The sequence below is a fragment of the Podarcis vaucheri genome (assembly GCF_965113315.1).
Source record: "Podarcis vaucheri genome assembly, chromosome: 10".
NCBI lineage: Eukaryota > Metazoa > Chordata > Lepidosauria > Squamata > Lacertidae > Podarcis > Podarcis vaucheri.
In genome coordinates this window covers 54600267-54620683 of record NC_138748.1, presented here as the reverse complement: position 1 = coordinate 54620683, position 20417 = coordinate 54600267, and the positions used below count along the sequence as shown (strand labels likewise).

At 44.4% G+C, this 20417-nt stretch overlaps 1 protein-coding gene and 1 pseudogene across 3 annotated transcripts in view; both read right to left on the bottom strand.

Moving 5' to 3' along the window:
• LOC309542042 (general transcription factor IIF subunit 1 pseudogene) overlaps positions 1-20417 on the bottom strand; it is a 213901-nt pseudogene that overhangs the window by 81412 nt on the left and 112072 nt on the right. The gene's annotated exons all lie outside the window — the stretch shown is intronic.
• Positions 1-20417, bottom strand: part of PKP2 (plakophilin 2) — a 51475-nt gene that overhangs the window by 8838 nt on the left and 22220 nt on the right. For both annotated transcript variants that reach the window (XM_082240488.1, XM_082240487.1), the window contains exons 5-6: positions 11577-11784; positions 5873-6050 (exon numbers count right to left, since the gene is read on the bottom strand). In XM_082240488.1, coding sequence (XP_082096614.1) covers positions 5873-6050; positions 11577-11784 — 386 coding nt within the window. The remainder of the gene's footprint in view (positions 1-5872; positions 6051-11576; positions 11785-20417) is intronic.

Below are 20417 nucleotides of genomic sequence, written 5' to 3'. Positions count from 1 at the left end.
TGTTTATAGGGGAGCAATCCCCTTTGAAGACCGCAAAGTGTATTCATCAGTAAATATACATAGGATTGGGCTGAAAATATGACACTAAGAAACTTTTTTGTTCAGCCTCCTGTTGATTGGCTTACCTCTCTACAAATAAAGGTTAAAAAGTGTGTGTTTGTGTGTGTGTGTGTGGGTGGGGGAATCAGAATCTCACATCAGTGAACCCATGAATAAAAGAAGGCAAAATACATCACTAAAGCAAGTTAAAACACTAGTTTTTAACAAATGGCAAAGTGTGGTGTAATTACAGTTAACCATAGGGAAAGCCTTGATAAAGGATCAGAGTAGTGTCTTCTGATCTCCTGCCCCAGCAAAAACTGCATTCTGAACCAACTGAAGTTCCTGAGCTCTCCTCTCAGTCAGCCCTAGCCTAGTTACAGTGGTACTTCAGAAGTTTAATAGAATTCGTTCCGGAAGTCGGTTCAACTTCCAAAACATTCAGAAACCAAAGTGTGACTTCTGACTGGCTCCTGCAATCGGGTTCCAAAAAACGTTCGCAAACTGGAACACTCACTTCTGGGTTTGCGGTGTTCGGGAGCCAAAATGTTCAACTCGCAAGGCGTTCAGGATCCAAGGTACAACTGTACTTCCTAACACTCCCTGAGGACTTTTTTTCTTCTTCTCCTCTCTATAAACTTCCAGATCATTATTAGCCCAAAAGCAGCCACCACTGTTTTACACAGAGATGCCTGCTGGAAAGAACATGTTCTTTCTTTTGCCAGTTTGCAAGCTTTGTTGACAGTAGCATGTTTGCCGTGGCCTTGCTCATGCACACACAGAGAGTTTTGTAGGTATGCCAGAGCTAAATAAAACAAAAACGATAGGGATGGAGTTTTCAGCACTGATGCTTGAAGAGCAGTGCAGTGGGCGGATTTCAAAACAAAGTGAGTAGCTGCAGTTACAGAACAGAGATATTGACAGTGGCCCTGCTGCTCTGCAACACGTGCATTTCTCTCTCTGGGGGCATGGCTCTGGAAATACAATGGTTCTGCTGAATTTCTGGGTGGTTCAGCTTGAATGGGAAATGCTGAGCCACGAACAGCACATATTGGCTAACATCTGTGACGTCACAAACACACTACCCTCCTCTAATCCCTGGAACAGTGTTGTGCCACCATTTTTTTTAACAAGGCAGATGGTACCACCTGGTGATGTGGGGATATGTGAGACATAGGGCTGAAAAGGAGGAGTTTGACTTACTGGTATGTATATCTATCACACATGTTTCAAAACTGGACTTGTGCTATGGTGAACAAGCTGCTACGTGCTTTTTTAGTAGCTTACATTTGTTACCCAACTTAGCAGCTGGAAGATGGCATACAATTCCCAGCCTCTCCTGGTACTTTTGTTTTTGCTTTTTTGGCTACAGAACAAAGATGTTGAGATCTGAGCATGAGAGAAAGAGCAGGACTTGCTTTGTGTAAATCAGCTTGTTTAACAGCTGAGGCAGAACATTTTAAGGAGGTAAGCCTTAACAAAAAAAATTAACCCCCCCCCAATTTGAATGAATATTTCATGCCAAAGAGAAGATCAGATTCTTCAGTGTTTATAGTGTAACAGAAAGCCTTGTGTTGGACACAGTGCCAGTTATGCAGTAATTAACACAAACACTACAACAAAGGCAAAATGTCAAACGTCTATCTAGTCCTTTGAATGTCTAAGGAAATAAGTTTACTTTGCTCCCCAAATTTATTCCACAGTTGGAAAGTGAAGCAAGCTCAACAATAAAAAACTGCACTCAGACCATGTGGTGGGCCGGACTATATTTTGAAAAAATAATAATGAACGAATTCCTATGCCCAACAAATAACCCAGAGATGCATTTTAAATAAAAGGACACATTCTACTCATGTAAAAACACGCTGATTCCCAGATCGCCTGTGGGCCGGATTGAGAAGGCGAGTGGGCCGCAGGTTGCCTACCCCTGGGATAAACATATTGATGTACCTTGAGAGGAGCAGTATATAATTAAGAAACTGGTATTTGTTGTGCCATTCACAAACTTCGCTCCAATATCAGTTGTAGGAAATGAGGAAATGATAACTGTGTACACAGAGAGGCGTGTTCCTGCAAATCAGGTACTGGGCCTCTATAACAGCAGCTGTGTTGATAGCGGAGGGAGAAACACACACACACACACACACACACACACACAGGCATTGTGTCCTGGGTAGGCAAGGCGAGTGAAATCAAAAGGGACATGCTTGTTGCCTTACCATCTAACAAAATTGGTTTTACTATTTAATGAGCTTGTCGAAGACTTACACAAATTCTGCCTACAATAAACTGCTGTGTATGGCTGTATTCACACGACAATTTGTTCTGTTTCCCTAACTGTTACTTTCCGTATTATATTTGAGTCTTCACACGATGTAAAACCTACTTCTGGAAATATGGTGGAAGTCTTGCACTCATTTCTGTGTTACCTGTTCTCCAGAAATTTGCTTGCAACTCCATTAACCAAGAAAGTTGTGGGTGTGAACTGATGGGATTAGGGGTGGTATACAGGCAACCTGTTCTTTCCTGCCATTTTAATGGGCAAATCATGAAGGAACAGGAGCATGCATGCGCAGAAAGGGTGGGGGAGCAGGGACATTGCCCAATGACTTCTGCTGTTGTGCTACACCAGGCCTACTAGTGTGGGAGCCTGCACTTCTAAATTTGCCACTACACTAATATCTGCAATTCCCCTTGGAAAGACAGTATGTGACATGGCACAGTGTCACTCTCACCCAGACATTTCATAGGTCTGAATTTCACCATATAGATCCACCACCATAGGTCAAAGCATTGGCAAAACTGTGTAAAAGAAGAACTTCAAAATCTTCTGTCATCTTATCTTAACAGCAAGAGCATTCTACCCTCGTTGAAAATTACTACAATTTTGTTTTTGCTGGAAAGGCAGGTCAAATAATTTAGCCCAGCTGTTATCTCTGCAAGCCTAAAACCTTTATTAAGAGCAGCTCAGGTGTGTTATGCATAATGTACCATTACATCAACAAGATAGTCTTCTTTATGCAATATAGGCTGCAGGCTATAGGTTTTAAAAAACACCTGAGCAGCAAATGTATCAGCTATTACAAAAGGAAGAACTAATTAGGGATTTGTAATCTGGCAGATGTACAAGTAGTTAGGTAAATTGTTTGTTAGCAGGTTTCCCTGTGTGCTCTGTCACCAGCTTTTGCAGATCTCTTTTAAGATACACACTGCAACATATATAACTTCACAAAGTAGAAAGGCTCTGGGAATGTTAATTTGGCATTAAAAAAGGATATTTTTAGTGCTCCAGGAGCCTGCAGCTCCGCATATGCTTAGTGCATAAGCAAGGAAATAGAGAACATTTTCAGGGAAAACACAATTGCCCTCCCTACAAGGCAATGCAGCAAACCCGTGCCTGTGCCTGTATTTTAAAATCTTAGTTGGTGGCAGCTGGCAATCCATAGCTTAGATAGCATCCCGTTAAGCCAGGAATGGGGAACCTTTATATTGCTCAGCTCTACCTCCCATCAACCACAACACGGCCAATTGTCAAGGCTGATGGGAGCTGTAGTCCTTATGGAGAGCCAAGCACCCCCCACTCCTGCCTTATGTTTTCATCTCTGCAATAGCAAAACATCAGGAGAAGGCAGGAAGGGATTTCCCCGTTGTAGGACATTCTGCCTTTGGAAGATCTTTTGAACCTGAGCTGAGCTATATCCAGGCAGCAGTGCTTTCGGGGGTCCTGGGATAAGGGAAATGGTAGTTAGTTGCCTACTTTGTGAAGTTTACGAAGCAGGTTTAGGAAAGATCTTTTCAAGACAAGCAGGGTTCAGAACTGTCAAGGTTACAGCGTAATTCCGTACAACACAGTAATTAGAATGCCAGCTTTTATGACATTGAAATTCACCCATTGTGAAATAAAGCATATATCTGTTTTATTACAGTTTACTAAAGTGAAGAGCCTATGCTCTCTCTCCCCCCCCCCCCCACCGGTTAATTATTCTTTGCAGAATTACATCAGTGGCCTTGTAGCACTCCCACAGCCAGGTGAACGTAACTGAATCCGTTCAGCTACAACTGTGTGCAACAGAAAACACTGTTTGCTTCCTTGTGCAACCAAGGATCAAGGACCTGAGAAACAACAACAACCTTTTCCATGGAAATCCTACCCTCTGATGACTGGACATCCTGATAGCTGGCCTCTGCAAGGTAAAGGTAAAGGGACCCCTGACCATTAGGTCTAGTCATGACCGACTCTGGGGTTGCGGCGCTCATTTCGCTTTTTTGGCCAAGGGAGCCGGCGTACAGCTTCCGGGTCATGTGGCCAGCATGACTAAGCTGCTTCTGGCGAACCAGAGCAACGCACGGAAACGGCGTTTACCTTCCCGCCGGAGCGGTACCTATTTATCTACTTGCACTTTGACGTGCTTTCGAACTGCTAGGTTGGCAGGAGCAGGGACCGAGCAATGGGAGCTCACCCCGTCGCAGGGATTTGAACCGCCGACCTTCTGATTGGCAAGTCCTCTGTACCCACCCACAATTTTTGCTAGATTATCCAAAGTGCTCCCAAAGCTTTTCCTGGCAGGAAATGCAGACCCTTGCCTTTTCCTTGAGGAAAAATAGAAACGTGGAGTCAACATTCTGTGCCCGCATGTCGAACCTTTGACAGCACAAACCACGCTAAGCCCAGCCTAATGTTAAGAGTAGTGGATTCCATAGTGATCAAATTGCAAGGAAGTGCTGACAGGGAAATCAAAGGCAGGAGGGAGGAAATTTAGGCCCAGGAATGTGACACTCCAGAAGCTGGACTCCAGCTCCCATCAGCCCCAGAAAGCACAGTTAATGGCCAGGGATGATGAGTGTTGTAGTCCAGTACGTAGAGGGACACATGTGTCACACTTCCAAGTTTTAACATTTTTTTTTTGAAAAAAACTACAAATCTGAAAATATAAGGTTGCAAACAGCAGGATCCACTCCCTTGCAGGGATATCTGGCCATTTTTACACACTTTAAAAAACCGTATTTATTCTGAAAACGTTTTAAATGAGCAAAACTTCTTTCCAGAATCTCCTGTGGTGTCCCCCCCCCCACTTTTCTTTGCAACCCAACAGATTATCCTCCTTCTGTCAGAGCTTTCTGTTAGTCCTCTGCAAAGAATTTGAGTTACTTTAGCGCAACACAGTGTGTACGAAGCCTTGACTATAATCAATATTAAAAGTCATCAGGTTTTAGATACTTTGGGAGAATGAATGAGACCAAATATTGCCTACATGTTTTCTTCTTGTTTGTTACTTCTTAGTAAAACTGGGTTATTTCTTAGGCTTTCTGCTGTGCTGCTTTTGTCCGCTGAGTGTTTGGCTGAAACTGTTGCAGAGCAGCTCTTGATGGCTGCAGACAATGATGCTTCCTGCCAGCGAACATGTTTGCCTGCATCATCTCCATTTGTGGTGACTTTGGTTGCCTGGGCATAAGCTCCCTTAAACAACCACCAAGGGGTGTCCAATAGCCTTCAGGGGCCTGGCCCAGGATGAAAAACCAGGCTGCTATCAAATCCTCTATGAATTCTAGAGTGCTTTGTGGGGAAACCTCCAGGTTGTCTAAGCTGGCAAAAAAATAGGAACAGTTTCACCAAATAAACGAAGAACTAAATGACTATGGTTTGAATAAAAACACAAGACATCATAGGAAGCTGCCCAGACCAAGTTGGACCATTGGTCCATCTATCTCAGTATCGTCTACATTGACTAGCAGTGGCTCTTGAGTTCAGGACATCTCGAGTCTTGCCTGGAGATTGTGAACCTGGGACTTTCTGCCCCCTGAACGACAGGCCCTTTCCCTGCACCCAGCTTACCTCAGGCATCCTGTAGCATTGTAGAAGATATCTGGGTCAGGTACAATGCTTGATTTCGTATAATCTCTATCTGGCCAGCCCGAGTAAGGGATGAGAACAGTCTCCGTCAATGGCTGCAGGGCTTCTCGGATCAGCAAGATCTTCAGCTGGTCATTGGAGGAGAGATTCCATAGCAAACCTGCAAAAAGCATAGGGAACAAGAAAACAACATTGGCTCTCCATTCACAGGACTTCATCTGGTAGTGACAGGCATTTCCCTGGCTCTTTGATAAAACTAAGTCAAGCTCCAATTGCATGAAGAGCTTCTTTGACAATCTGGTCATGGATCTACCAGGTTGTCAAAACTTTCCGAAAGCAACCTGTTACTTTCATTGTGTTGGGTGTCAAGGAGAAAAGGAAACCTGGGTCTGATCTGGAGATCTGCACATATTAAAAAATGTGAATGCAAGAGATTTAACAGCTGTGCTTTCTGTTTTGTTTTTTGGTTTTTGGGGGGGAAATAGATTTTGCAAGTATCATCTGGCAATATATCACACACACAGTGGCTCCCCTCTACAAAGAGAACTATTGTTTGTTCAGTTAACTGCTCTAGATTTCAAAACACATCTCCTAAAGTCTTAGCTCAAGGCAGATGGCATTTCAATCTCAGCACCAAACCTCTCCTCTGACCTTTGGCTCAAGGATAATCACCCTTTTGTAATATGCAGATACAGTAATTGCATTGTCATCTCAGTGGGGGAGGTGGAATAGCAGTATGCACAACTTTGGCATTATTGCCACACCTGTGCATGTTATAACAGCAGAAGCTAAGAAACAAGGTAAATAAACCCCACTGAAGGTAGTGTAATAGTTAATGTGTTGGGGTGGATAGAATTTTGGGGCTGGGAATGAGAGAAAAAGGATCAAATCATACATCTCAGTGGTTGATTGAGCAACTCACTATTTGTTAGACTAAAATATGACTGATATAAACTGATATAAACATGAATGCCTCCCATTCCCTTATCTGCCATGTCCAGCAGTTATTTCACAGGAAACCTATCGGAAAATAAATATGGGAACCTTGAATGAGCTAAGCACAGTAAAATAATTTGCATACTTGAGAAGTATTATAGTTTAGGAGCCAAGAAAGGTAAAGAAAGAGTTGGGAACATGTGGCACTCCAGATGTTGGACTACCCCTCTCATCATCCCTGACCACTGGACATGGTAGCTGGGATGTTGGGAGTCCAACAACATTTGGAAGGTTCAAAGGTTTCCCACCCCTGACTTAAAAGCAAAAGCCAGGAACTAGTGCAGTGCAATGGTTAAGTGAGTGAGTTGTGAATCAGAAAGACCTCGGTTAAATCTCACTTTCACAACTAGATAGCCTCAGTAGTTTTGCCAACTTTTCAGTGTGCCACTGCAAACTCTGGCATGATATGTAGGAAGCAACAGCTGAAGCTCTTTAAAGTGTGGAGGTACATAGTGGCTTCACTGGCTAATTCTTGCACATCGCGGCTGCTGTCTAAAGCCCAGACGTAGGGAGAGATTAAAAAGTTGGCAGCTCTATTCAGATAGCAGGGGTGGGGGATCTGGGGCTTTCGATATGTTGTTGGACTATAACTCCCATCATTCCTGACCATGGTGGCTGGGGCTGATGGGAGCTGGAGTCTAACAATGGATTTCCCGTAGTAGATAGGTAGCCGTGTTGGTCTGCCATAGTCAAAATAAAATAAATTCCTTCCAGTAGCACCTTAAAGACCAACTAAGTTAGTTCTTGGTAGTTCTTCAGATACACTGAAACAGAAGTTGCCAGATCCTTCTATATATAGTGAGAATGGATTTCCCATCCTTGTCCTAAACCACTGTTAAGTGCTAAGTTCTTGTGTATTATTATCTGCATTGCCTGATGTGGAGAACAGTGGGATGGATCAAACTTGCAAAAAGAAGTCAGAAAGATGGATGAACTAGCTTAATTAACTGTACTCTGATGGGCACATGAGTTAAAGGAAATCTTGCAGAGAGAGGTACTTGCAGAACCAGGTCGTTGGGACGTAGCTGCACCGCATGCATGTGACTTCCATACCTCTTGGGACTTTCCATGGTAGGAGACTTAGAACAGGATGGGTGTGGCTGCCTTTCTTATGCATGTTTTATTTCACGACAGGTCTGTCTGTCTGTGCTATAATCCTCCTTGCAGAAGGAATGTTCTTCCATTTCTCAGATGTATGCAGTATGAGACAAGATCAAGAGGTTAGACACTCCCTGAAGGCTTGGCTGGCTCCCCTTCAAAAGCTTGTTTTGGCTGCCTCGGCTTTGCCTCTCTCCGTCGCTACCGAGATTACCCCATAATAAAGAAAGCTTTGGTTCCTATCAGCCCTGGCACTCACTCGCTCCTAGCTCCTCTTCCAAGTGCCTTTCAACCCCTGCAAAGCATTTGCTGCTGATGGAATGGGAAATGAAGCCAGTTTCTTGGAGCTACAGCTTCATGGCTTTCTGTATGACCTTGAGAAAGGCACTTTAGTAGTCCTGGCAGCTAAGCGATGGAAGAGAAAGCAACTTCCACATACTGTATACATTTGAGAATTTCCCTTGGACTCATGAAGCCACGTTTGTGCACATGAAACAGTGTTTAAGAAAACAAAAACAAAATTCTATTGCTTAGAATGTGCACCAGCATCTGATCTGAATGCTAAAACCATGCAGATTTGCATAAGTTAAACCATGCAGATGTGCATAATTTCCTCATTTTGTATAATTTATTCTGCTTTTTCTTGTGCGTCAGGGAAAGGGATTACAGAGGACAATGGACACCCTTCTCCTTTACCACGGCACATCCATCTCTGCCAGCCCTACTCCTTGGCTACTGATCAGAGTGACAAAGTACAGTGGTACTTCTAGATGCAAATGGGATCCGTTCCGGAGCCCCGTTTGCATCTAGAAGCAAACGTAACCAGCGACGGCACATCTGCGCATGCGCACGCCGCTTTCACTGCTTCTGCGCATGTGCGTGACGTCATTTTGAGCGTCTGCGCATGCGCAAGCGACGAAACCTGGAAGTAACGTGCTCCATTACTTCTGGGTTGCCGCGGAGCACAACTCGAATGCGCTCATCCCAAAGCACATTCAACCCGAGGTATGACTGTACACATTATTATTAACAACTACTAAATGTATTACCTGCCTTCACTAGGGTGAAATACTCCCTAGCATGTTCAGGATTGCAGCCTTAAAGGCCTTTGAATTGTGGCAATGCTGTTAGCTCCTTGCATAGCTCAGTTTCTATAGCTGAGTTCAGGGCTGTGAGTTCACGCCCCACGCTGGGCAAAAGATTCCTGCATTGCAGGGGCTGGACTAGATGACCCTCATGGTCCCTTCCAGTGCTACAGTTTCATGAGCCACTGTTTACACGTTTTCATGTTCAATGGTTGAGCAAATAGGAGGGAAGCTCTTCCCTCCCTGGCAGCAGACGGATGCTGGAAAGACAAAGCCAATGCATGCAAGAGGATTTCACCTTAGTTTACTAAGTTGGACTGAGTAAACAACTCTTGGTAAGACTGGCGGTTAGATGGCTTTCAAGGGGGATTAGGCAAATTCATGGAAGGTAAGGTTTACACATCCCGCAGCGCCAAAACCATGGCTTAGTATGAACGTGCTTATTCCCAAAGAGGATATCACACCTAGTGTTTGATGTTGCATTGTGCTTTTACTGTTTTTTGTTGGGAGATGCCTAGAGTGGCTGGGGCAACCCAGTCTGATGGGTGACATCATCATCATCATCCCTAGGCTTTTTAGGTCAGGGCAGCACTGCAGCTAAGTCACGGTTCGGCATAGGGTTTTGTGCAGTTATGGTTTATGTTTCTTCTCCTTAACCACAATCTGTAGCTAAGGTTCACCTTATGGTTACAGGTCACAGTTAAGGAGACGTATCTCAGGTTCAGATTACAGTACATGCCAAGACAAACCCTTTGCTTAGTTGCCCTCTGGCTTTGACCTGAAAAGCCCAGGGAGGAGTGAAACATGTGCAAGTTCCTCTCTGGCAGCCAGCATCTTCCTGCGGCCATGGACAGCCACTCTGGCTTGCTGTGACATGCAAAACAGGCCACAGGCCATTAGGCATGCTGACTCTATGGAGTGGCAAGCTGCCAGGCGTTGGGAACAGGCGCAACAGAGGGATGTTGCCTTTAAGCCCTTCCTTGTAGGCTTCCCGGTAGTACCTGGTTGGCCACTGTAGGAAACTAGATCCTTGACTAAAGCAGGTCTTTTGGCTGTTCCAGCAGGACTTTTCTAATATTTTATCCTCGTGGCTTTTAACAATAGGACTTTTGTTATCTCTGACAGGTGGAGCTCACAGCTCCCGGAAGGAAAGAGCAATACAACCTTGAGATTAAAGCAAACCTTGCACCTGGAAAGATCCAAGACGCCTCGGTACTTAAAAATGAAGTCTAGCTACGAAAAGCAGACCTTATCCCTCCCCACCATCACACAGGGAATTTCTGCTGACATCTGCAAGACATCCTGCAGGTTTTTCACGCTGGCTTCTCAAAAAAACCAAACCTCGAAAAAAGCACCAAGAAAGAGGCACCCATCCTCCCACCAGAGATTTCGACAACTCCTACGAGAGCTATATCAGGTGCTGCCCGACTCCACAAACATTCCTGAACAGTGACATGCTAGCTACAAAATCAGCAGAGGTGTTACCAGAGGTTAACATTATCAACTTCTCTGAAGACTCTTCACCCCCGCCCCTTCCGCAGCCCCAACAGCCTAATTTGTGGTGATTAATCTGGAGAGGGGCTGTCAGCATTTCAGAGAGTGGGGAATTCTGGCTTGCTGTTCCTTTCCCAAGCCTTTCCACTCTCTGTTATCATGCGCAATGCGGTTACATTATTACACAGGCCTCTATTTAATCATCTGCAATTGATGGGTTAAGAACATCAGGGCTTTGCTCATGCAGTAATTCCTGAATCAGCTTAAGAACAAGAAATTCACAGCTTCCTGGAACACTGGAAGTTATTCCACAAGTTGGGATAAATGAAGGCAAAGTTGTCCCCTTTCCAACATTTTGTCCCAATCTCAGGAACAATCCCTTAGAAAATGTAACATGCACAATATTGTAATCCCATAGTATTTTTCACCTAATTGCCTCTCTTTAAATATAATCAGCAGAATTGGGTGGTGGAGCTACATTTCGCCCTGACATGCTGGCTTTCTAAGTTAAGGGAGTCCCCACTCCTGAAGAACACACAAAATGTGCACCCCCACCTGCAGACTGAAGTGGCCAGCTTTGGTTTACTGTGATGGAGTGAACATTCAGGCTCCTGGAGAGGAGTATCATACACATATCCTCCCTTATGTTTTTTTAGTCTTCCCATGCACTGAGCAAACCCAAGATTATACATAGTGTGTCATGCAAAGCCAGGCTCTTGGTTAAGCTTTCTCTTCACCAACCATGAGATGCAGCTAATCCTAACCCCTTTTGGAAGCTTGTGCAGTTCTGGGGAACCACAGTCTGGCTTACCGTGATGTGCAGCTGATGTGCTTACAGGTTGGGGATGATGCTCCCACATGCATATAAAAATACTAGGAATCCCCTCCCCCAAACTAAGCATAGCCCCACATTTAGACCTTGGGTGTCTGTGTAACAATCAAGAGCATTTGTTAACAAAAGGTCTGTGCACTTTGAAGGTGGCACTCCAATGCATCAGTGCTGTTTTAATTACCTGTAATTTGCTTCTTAGTCTCCACATCTCTGGTTTGCCGTAACAATCTCAGCAGGGTCGTGATCCCTTTCTGCTCTGACACTTCCAGCTTATTGTCATTGTCTTCAAAGACTAGGTTTCTCAAAGCGCCGCATGCTGCCCTCTGCACATCCTCATTCGGCACACTCAGAAGATCTAGTAGCTTGGGAATCCCACCTAGCAAGTAAACCTGTTGAGGAGAAAGAGGAAGGTGTGTAAGCAAAGAAAAACATTAAGAAAAGATAGCAGCTGCAGAGCATGCTAAGGAGTCTAATGTTTGGAAGTCAATCGGTGGGGCTGGAGTTAAGCCAGGATAATTGCTTTTTGACATGATAAAACAAAGCCAATCTCCCCAAACAGGGAGTGTGTGCAGTTGAGCTTAGAATACACTGGGGACAGAAATAAGGAAGAACTTATGACCTTCCAGTTCTTAATACACTCATGAGATACAGTCGCTACCTGATGCACATGGACGAGCTATTAAAAATACCACCCAAAGTTCCAACAATGAACATAATACTTTCTTCCTTAGTATTTTCAGTATCTTTATCCGGTAGCAAGGGTGCAAATATTGTGCTGTAAATCTGCACCTTCAAACTACTGGTAAAAAAAGTATCTCCTGTACTGTTTTAGATCTGCCTTTCCGCATGTGGTATGATCTAATTCAGATGACCATTGAACACACTGGGTCCTTAGTGGTTTATTTGAGGGGTGGTAGTCTTCCTTATGCACCCCACTTTTTTGTACTTCTGCAAACACTTAGGTTTCCCAAAGTATGATTCTTGTGTATGGGTGTTTCTGTTTTGGCCGCATAACCAATAGCTCTCACAGCTTGAACATCAGATATAGAGGGAATGATTGTTATGGCCCATCTGTATCTTTCTCCCTCCCGCCACATTCTCCCTCTACTGCCTCTTGTGTATCTGGCTCATCTCTGTGCTTCCTGGCATATCTCTTTATGGTTTTGTGCATGGGTGGTATTGGGCGCAGCAGATGAATGGGAGTAGAGGTCAGTTAGGGAGCAGAGTTCCTTTGCTCCACTGTTCAGCATAATAAAGATGTTTCTTAGATAATTTAAACTTATAGGTCACAAGTTGCCCCTCGGAAAGGGTTGTGCATTTTGATCTGGGCACATGGCATCTGCATGCATCTTTAAAAGCACATGTGCGTGTGCACATCCAACCCTGTTTTACAAAAACAACTAGGGGTGGGAAGGTTTGCTTTCTTTATCAGGGGGATTTATAGTGTTTTGTACTTTTTCCAGTGAAACTCTATTTATGTGATGAAAAAGGGAGGAGAAAATGATCTGGAGGCAGAAGTCGACACTTGGTCAAGCAACATATAAAAATGGAATTTTTATACGTGTAAATGGCTTAAAAGCTTATCTGGACATTAAGTGATATATAAACAAATAAGCAACCCAAGGTAATTTTAAATAGGATTGGATAAAGGCATTTAGTGGGTGGGAATGTGGGACAGGACATTTTCTGTGGCAGCCCCCTGTTATGGAACTGCCTCTCGAGGGAGGCCAGACTGGCTCCATCCCTGATGGAGTGGGGAAAATAAAAACATTCTGCCTGGCTTTTGATGCTTTTAAATCTGGGATGGAAGGTTTTAAACTCTTGCTCTGGGGCTTTTCATGCTCAGTGTTAATTGCTATGGTTTAAACGGGTTTTGTGGCATTTTTCTTTTCTTGTCAACCACCCTGGGGCCCCCCTGTTAGGGCTGAAAAGCAGCATGAAAAATGCTTTTGCAAATAAAGCCATACAGAATAGAGGTGAATAGTGCAGGTCTTTTAATTTCATTAGGTCCACTCTGTGTCAAGCTTCTAACAACCCCGTGTTTATTAGCTATGAGGCTATTGAATACTTTGGCTAAAATGACACCTCTGAGTTTAGCAGGAACATGCATGTCACTGGAAGTGAGATGAGAAGCAAAGAGGAAAAGGGCGTGACCTTCACAATTTACTTATCACTTTCCAGTGGTATCTGGCTGGCCAAAGACTGCTGTCTATGGCCCGGGGGTGTGTGATGTTATCTTTATGAAGGCCTTTGATGTTTTTAGGTAGGAGCAGGCTTGGCAGCAGCTTCTTCTCATGCCAGTCAGTCTGAATACAGAAGGGTACAGAATCATTCCATCCTATCTCCTACGGATTAGACCAAATTTTCCTAACCTGGTGCCCTCCAAACGTTGGGCTACAACTCCCATCATCCACAACCATTGGTCATGCTGGCTAGGAATGGTGGGAGATGCAGTTCAACAACGTTTAAAGTGGGGTGGGAAAGCCCTTTTCAGTCTGAGGGTCAAATTCTGGGCAGCCTTATGCCTAGAAGTTGGCGGTGAGAAGGCCCAGGGGCAAAAGGGGACAGAGCAATGGGTGCCCTTTTTGACCTTTGTATAATAGGCCTGCTGAAGGCATGTGAAATTTAAATGTATCAGCAGAAGCTGGAACTGAGCACTGAATCCCTCCCTACTGGAGGAGCACATTGAGACTCCGAGTTTGGAAAACGAGGAAAGCTCAGTTTATTGAAGGAAATACGTGCTTGATAGGTAGATAGAAGTAGGATCTTTTCTAAGGTGGAGATTCAAGGACCCATGCTTGCATGTTCTCAGCAGGAGACATACAAATATGCAGTGGCGTAGCGTGGGTTGTCAGCACCCGGGGCAAGGCAAGTAATTTGCGCCCCCTAACCCATGGATTTGCGCCCCCTAACCCTAACCCCCAGATGTTGTGCCCAGTGCGGCAGGCCCCCCCTGCACCCCCCACGCTATGCCACTGCAAATATGAAGTAGGAAATGAGGTCAATAACCTTGAAATGTTTTGAGGTTTCTCTCTGTCTATTCACTTTCTCCCCAGGCAGACCCACCAGTCTTCAAGACAAGCTGAGCTGCATTCCAACTCTAGTTTTTACACAAACTTGCACACCCCTTCATCCAGGCAAACCAGAAGCAAGATCAGAGTTCAAGGACACATCCGGGCAAAAAACCTGAAGGAAGCTGTGAAGCAGGGACAGTGAGGGGGTGTGGCTTGGGAAGACAGGGGTGTGGAAGAGGAGGAACTATAGTCTAGAGAGAGTTCAGAGGGCCAGATGCAGAGAGGCATTTGGCCTCTGATCAGACATTTCCCCACTCCTGGATCAGATAAATGGGTGAAACCCAGAGAGAGCCAAACAGCTGAATTTCTCTTCAAATAAACATCTGCATGGATAAATTTCCCTGCAGTGCTAGCATAGTGACATCAATATAATGTAACATTGATAGTATACTGGTACATTGGGTGGTATACCCCTATCTATAGGTGAGATTGGTGAAATTGTTAGGGCTCTAACTCCAGAGATATTTGTCAAATGACACATTCAGTTTTGCAAGCAGATTCTTCAGAATCGAATGGTTTATAGTGAAGTAACTTGTTTACTCTTTTAGTCCAAAGTTATATAATGCAATGGTTTCTCTGGTGAACAAACCTCTCTTTGTGGAGACAGAAATGCACGAACAAAAACATGGAAATGTTACATAATCCTTAGCAGCGATGAGGAGCTTTGTGGTAGAATGAAGAATTTAGCTGGCAGGTGCTGAGAACACGCAGAAGTGAAACTCAACAAAAGCTCCTGTTACCCTCATGCTTTGGCATGGAACCATGAACACCACCTCTTGCTTTCAGTCATTTCCACACACTTTCCTACAAATGCTTTTCTTACCCATTTCTAAGCCTTTAAAAATACCCTTATTTTTGGTGGAATGAGTTGCAGACAAGACTGTTTGCTTCTAGACTATTACAGTCTTTTGTGGGAGGGATTCCTTCACAGACCAGAACTAGAGGGTCTGTTGCACCAGAGTGTTTAAACTGACTAAACCGTGTAAACCTCCGCATACCAAAACTGGAGGTTTGCACAGTTAGTCAATTTAAACACTCCGGTGCAACAAATCTATTTAGAAATACAAACACAGACTTTCTGTGGTTAGGAAGTGATGGGGAATTGCATTTGAAAGGGTTCAATTATGCGACTGACTTCAATTATGAAGATAAATTCAGTAAAACAGAACAGGAGTAGCCGCATAGTGCTCTCTAGGTGTTCATGAACTCCAATGCTCTCCAGTCCCGGCCAGCATGGCCAAACAGGAGCTGCAGTCAGTAACTGGAGGGAGCCACTGGCCACACTTGAAACAGGAAACCAATGCCTATTTTATTCTATCATGGTTCCATGTGAAATGCTGAAGTGTCTATAGCATTGTTCTTTAATTGGTGCAATATGATTGATTCGCAAACTTTAGATGGACCACATCAATAGCTGACTTGCCACCTCTGGTCGGAAAAGTCAAAGGCAATTATGGCTTTTAAAAATAGTTTTGCCAGCAATAGATATAGCTGCAAAAGACTTAAGTGAACTCCAGTGCATGAGGAAAAAATAGGCTGGGTAAACTAGACTTTTGCTGATAAGTAGGCTAGAGTCTTCACAGAGCTATCTTTCCCCTCCCGTATTAGGACAAAGGGTTCCCAGGAAAAACAGTGATAAAGTGACAATATTTTGTCTTGGAGAGCTCACCTTGGGAATGCTCAACAACTTGCCATAAATCAGCGGCTGAGATACAGAGGCGGCTCTTTGTAGAATCTTAAGAGTTGGAAGGGACCCTGAGGGACACCTAGTCCAACCCCCTGCAGTGCAGGAATCTCAACTAAAGCATCCATGACAGGTGGCCATCCAACCTCTGCTTAAAAACCTCCAAGGAAGGAGAGTACACCACTTCTTGTGGGAGTCTGTTCCACTGCTGAACAGCTCCTGCTGTCAGAAAGTTTTTTCCGAATGTTTAGTCAGAATCTTCTTTCTTTCAACTTGAAGTCATTGGTTCGAGTCCTACCCTCCAGAGCAGGAGAAAACAAGCTTGTTCCGTCTTCTGTATTTGAAGATGGCTATCCTAGCTCCTCCCAGTCTCCTCTCAGTCTCCTCTTCTCCAGGATAAACATATCCAGCTCCTTCAAGTGCTCCTCATAATGCCTTGATTTCCAGATCCTTGATCATCTTGCTTGCCCTCTTCTGCACATGTTCCAGCTTGTCAACATCCTTCTTAAACTGTGGTGCCCAGAATTGGACACAGTATTCCAAGTGTGGTCTAACTAGAGTGGGACTATTATTTCCCTTGATATGGACACTATACTTCTGTTGATGCAGCATTAGGTTTTTTTTGCTGCTGCATCACACTGTAGACTCATGTTAAGCTTGTGGTCCATCGAGACCCTTAGATGCTTTTCACAAGTACTGCTAGTGAGCCAGGTGTCCCCCATCCCACATTTGTGCATCTGGTTTTTCCTGCCTAAGTGCAGAACCTTACATTTGTCCCAATTGAAAATAATTTTGTTGGCTTGCGCCCAGTTCTCCAATCTGTTATGGTCATTTTGAATTCTGATTCTGTCTTCTGAGACATTAGCTACCCCTCCCAGTTTGGTGTCATCTGCAAATTTGATGAGCATCCCCTCAATTCCTTCATCCAAGTCATTTATAAAGGCGTTGAACAACAATTGACCCAGGACAGAACCTTGCAGCATCCCACTTGTCACTGAGGAACCATTAATGTGTACTCTTTGGGTTCAGTCAACCAGCTACCAATCCACCTAATAGTTACCTGGTTCAACCCACATTTTACTAGCTTCCTTGTGAGAATATCAGGGACGCAGGTGGCGCTGTGGGTTAAACCACAGAGCCTAGGACTTGCCGATCAGAAGGTCGGCGGTTCGAATCCCCATGACGGGGTGAGCTCCCATTGCTCGGTCCCTGCTCCTGCCAACCTAGCAGTCTGAAAGCACATCAAAGTGCAAGTAGATAAATAAGTACCACTCCGGCAGGAAGGTAAACGGCGTTTCCGTGCGCTGCTCTGGTTCGCCAGAAGCGGCTTAGTCATGCTGGCCACATGACCCGGAAGCTGTATGCTGGCTCCCTCGGCCAATAAAGTGAGATGAGCGCCGCAACCCCAGAGTCGGTCACAACTGGACCTAATGGTCAGGGGTCCCTTTACCTTTACCTTACTGTGAGAATATCATGGGGGACTTTGTCAAAAGCCTTACTGAAATCAAGATACACTATGTCCACAGCATTTCCTTGATCCACCAAGTTTGTAATTCCATCAAAAAAAAGAAATCAAATTGGTCTGGTATGACTTATTTTTGAGAAACCCATGCTGGGTCTTAGTAATCACAGTATCCTTTTCTAAATGCTCACAGACTGACTGTTGAATTATCTCTTCTAGGAGCTTCCCTGGTATCGATGTCAAGCTCACTGGTCGGTAGTTACCTGGGTCTTCCTTTCCTCCCTTTTTGAAGATGTGGACAACATTTGCCTGCCTCCCGTCTGTAGGGACCTCACCTGTTCTCCAGGAATTCTCAAAGATAATTTTTATCCATATACTCTCAATCTGCTTTTCATACTCCAGTTCATGGATTTCTTCACAAGAGTACACATCTTTTATATACAATGCTATTCCTCCTCCCTTCCTGTTTGGTCTATTCCTCTTGCTCTGTTATGGACCACAGAGATTAGATACTGTTGTCTGAATAGTTTTTGAGCCATTATGTAAACAGCTTCACAACACGCTTTCACAGCTACTGCTATATTAAATATAGACTTGGAACTGACACTGAATTATGTAGGATGGAGGTGTCTCAAAGATTGTCCAGTCTAAACCCCTGGGGTGAGGACATGTTCTTTGGTAAAGGAACACTGGGTCCTCTCTTCCTTTTCTAGCTGGAGACTTCTAAATACAGATTTAGAAAGAGTCATGCCTTTGCACACACCAAGAACCTTTCCCCCTCAGATACCCAGTTCATGAAGCAGGTCTACAGGACTCTTCTCTGGAGCCTCCAACATGGTGTCTGTGGGCAACATGGCACCCTCCGATGCTCCCCTTGATGCTCACCAAGGCCACTTCCATTTTTTAAAAAACGGATTTTGTTGTTGTTTGTGTGGTCTGCTTCTTTGGTGGGGATATTGACTGCTTTTTTTGCCTGCAGTTAATTTGTTTTGTTGTGTGTGTTGGTGCTTTGTCTAGGGGTGTGTGTACCACAGGTTCTCTCCCCCCCCCCGTAAAATGGGTATTTTGTTGTGCCCATGGCGGTTTCTTACGATTTCCAAATGTGTCCACAATGTTTGGAGAACCCTATTCTCGTTCATAGGGACTAACACCCATACTGAGCAAGATGCTGATATCTGGTGCTATGATGGGCTCAAGCTTGATTTAACTGATGGTTTTAAAAAATTATGAACCTCCATTTGGGAAAAGGGTGACCATGCTTCATCCTGTACATCCTCTATCTGCAAGGCTCACTAGTCCAAGTCCAGTTTAAAGGGAGGGCAGGCTTGGAAGTTACACATCAACAGGCAGCCCCAGGGCAGTAGACTGGGCAGGCACACGGACTTCCCTACAAACTTCCATTCTGTGATGAGATAGACTATGTTACAGTAAGTGGGTTGTGGTCTACTCAAAATTAGACCTATGTAAATTCATGAACCCATTTGTCATGTCTATAAATTTCAATGGGACTACTCAGAGTATGGCCAGCACTGGACACATCCCATTCTTTCTAAATCTCCATCTATACTGAAAAGTGCACAAATAAATTTTATGCAAACTTATAGCCTTTATTTTTGGCCACCCTCTTTGGGAGGAACCAAGGTTTGTTGGCCAATAAGCTAGTCATTCGGAGCGCTTAAAAGACATGTGAAGTTAAAGACCATCTACATCATTGTGTGAGCTTTGTTTGTCAAAACTCAGAAACAGTGGAGCTGGAGTGGTACCAGTGGCGTAGCGTGGGTTGTCAGTACCCGGGGCAAGGCAAGTAATTTGCGCCCCCTAACCCGTGGATTTGCGCCCCCCAACCCTAACCCCCAGATGTTGCACCCGGTGCGGCCGGCCCCCCCTGCACCCCCCACGCTACGCCACTGAGTGGCACTGCAGTAGAGAGCTTCTTTTTCCAGTCCAAGGCCTAATTCCCAGCAAGGTTGGGGCAAGTGCCTGTTGCTGCAGTATTTGCTTCCCCCAAGTCCAGAAACAACTGTGGGCCTAGGTTAAGAGACTTTTGTGACACTAGTGTAATCTTGCTTTCTGTAGCATCCCAGGATGGTCAGAGGCAGTATGCTTCTGAATACCAGATGCTGGGAACCACAGGAAGGGAGAGGGCCCTGGTGCAAGTCCTGCTTGAAGGCTTCCTATAAGCATCTGGTGAGAACAGGATGTTGGACTAGATTGGCCATTGGCCTGATCCAGCAGGCTCCTTTTATGTTCTTACAGCCACTGCAAAGCAATGGGATGGCATCCCTGCCCACTTTGAGCACTGGACCTCTCTCATATACTTGATCACACAGTCAGTCACATGCAATATTGAAAAGCATATTTGAAATAAGAGAGCACCGAGGCCTTAGAAGTAAAGAAAATGTCAACTGGATTATTATTTCTCCGTCTCACCTAAGTACTGCTGCCAAAGGATTTTTTAAAAGTTACAGATTCCAAAAAATATTTTATTTACGGCAACTTCAAGTAACAATATGGCACTTATGTACCCTATTCTCCAAGATTTGGAGTCTAGATAAAATTGGATTTCCAGCTGAAAGGTAGATTTGTTTGTCTCCAGTCTGATCCCTCTGCATATTCAGTGCACGGAAGGGGTTCATCCAGAGGTAAATGCACTAATATCCAAAGAGAATTTCATCCAGAAGGTCCTTCCAACCCTAGTATCTCTTAGTTCCATTATTCTCCCATACCAGCTCCAGATGCAATACTCTGTGTGGAAGAGTAGCCTCTGTAAAGAGCCACAATAAGTAAGAAAATGGTTTACTC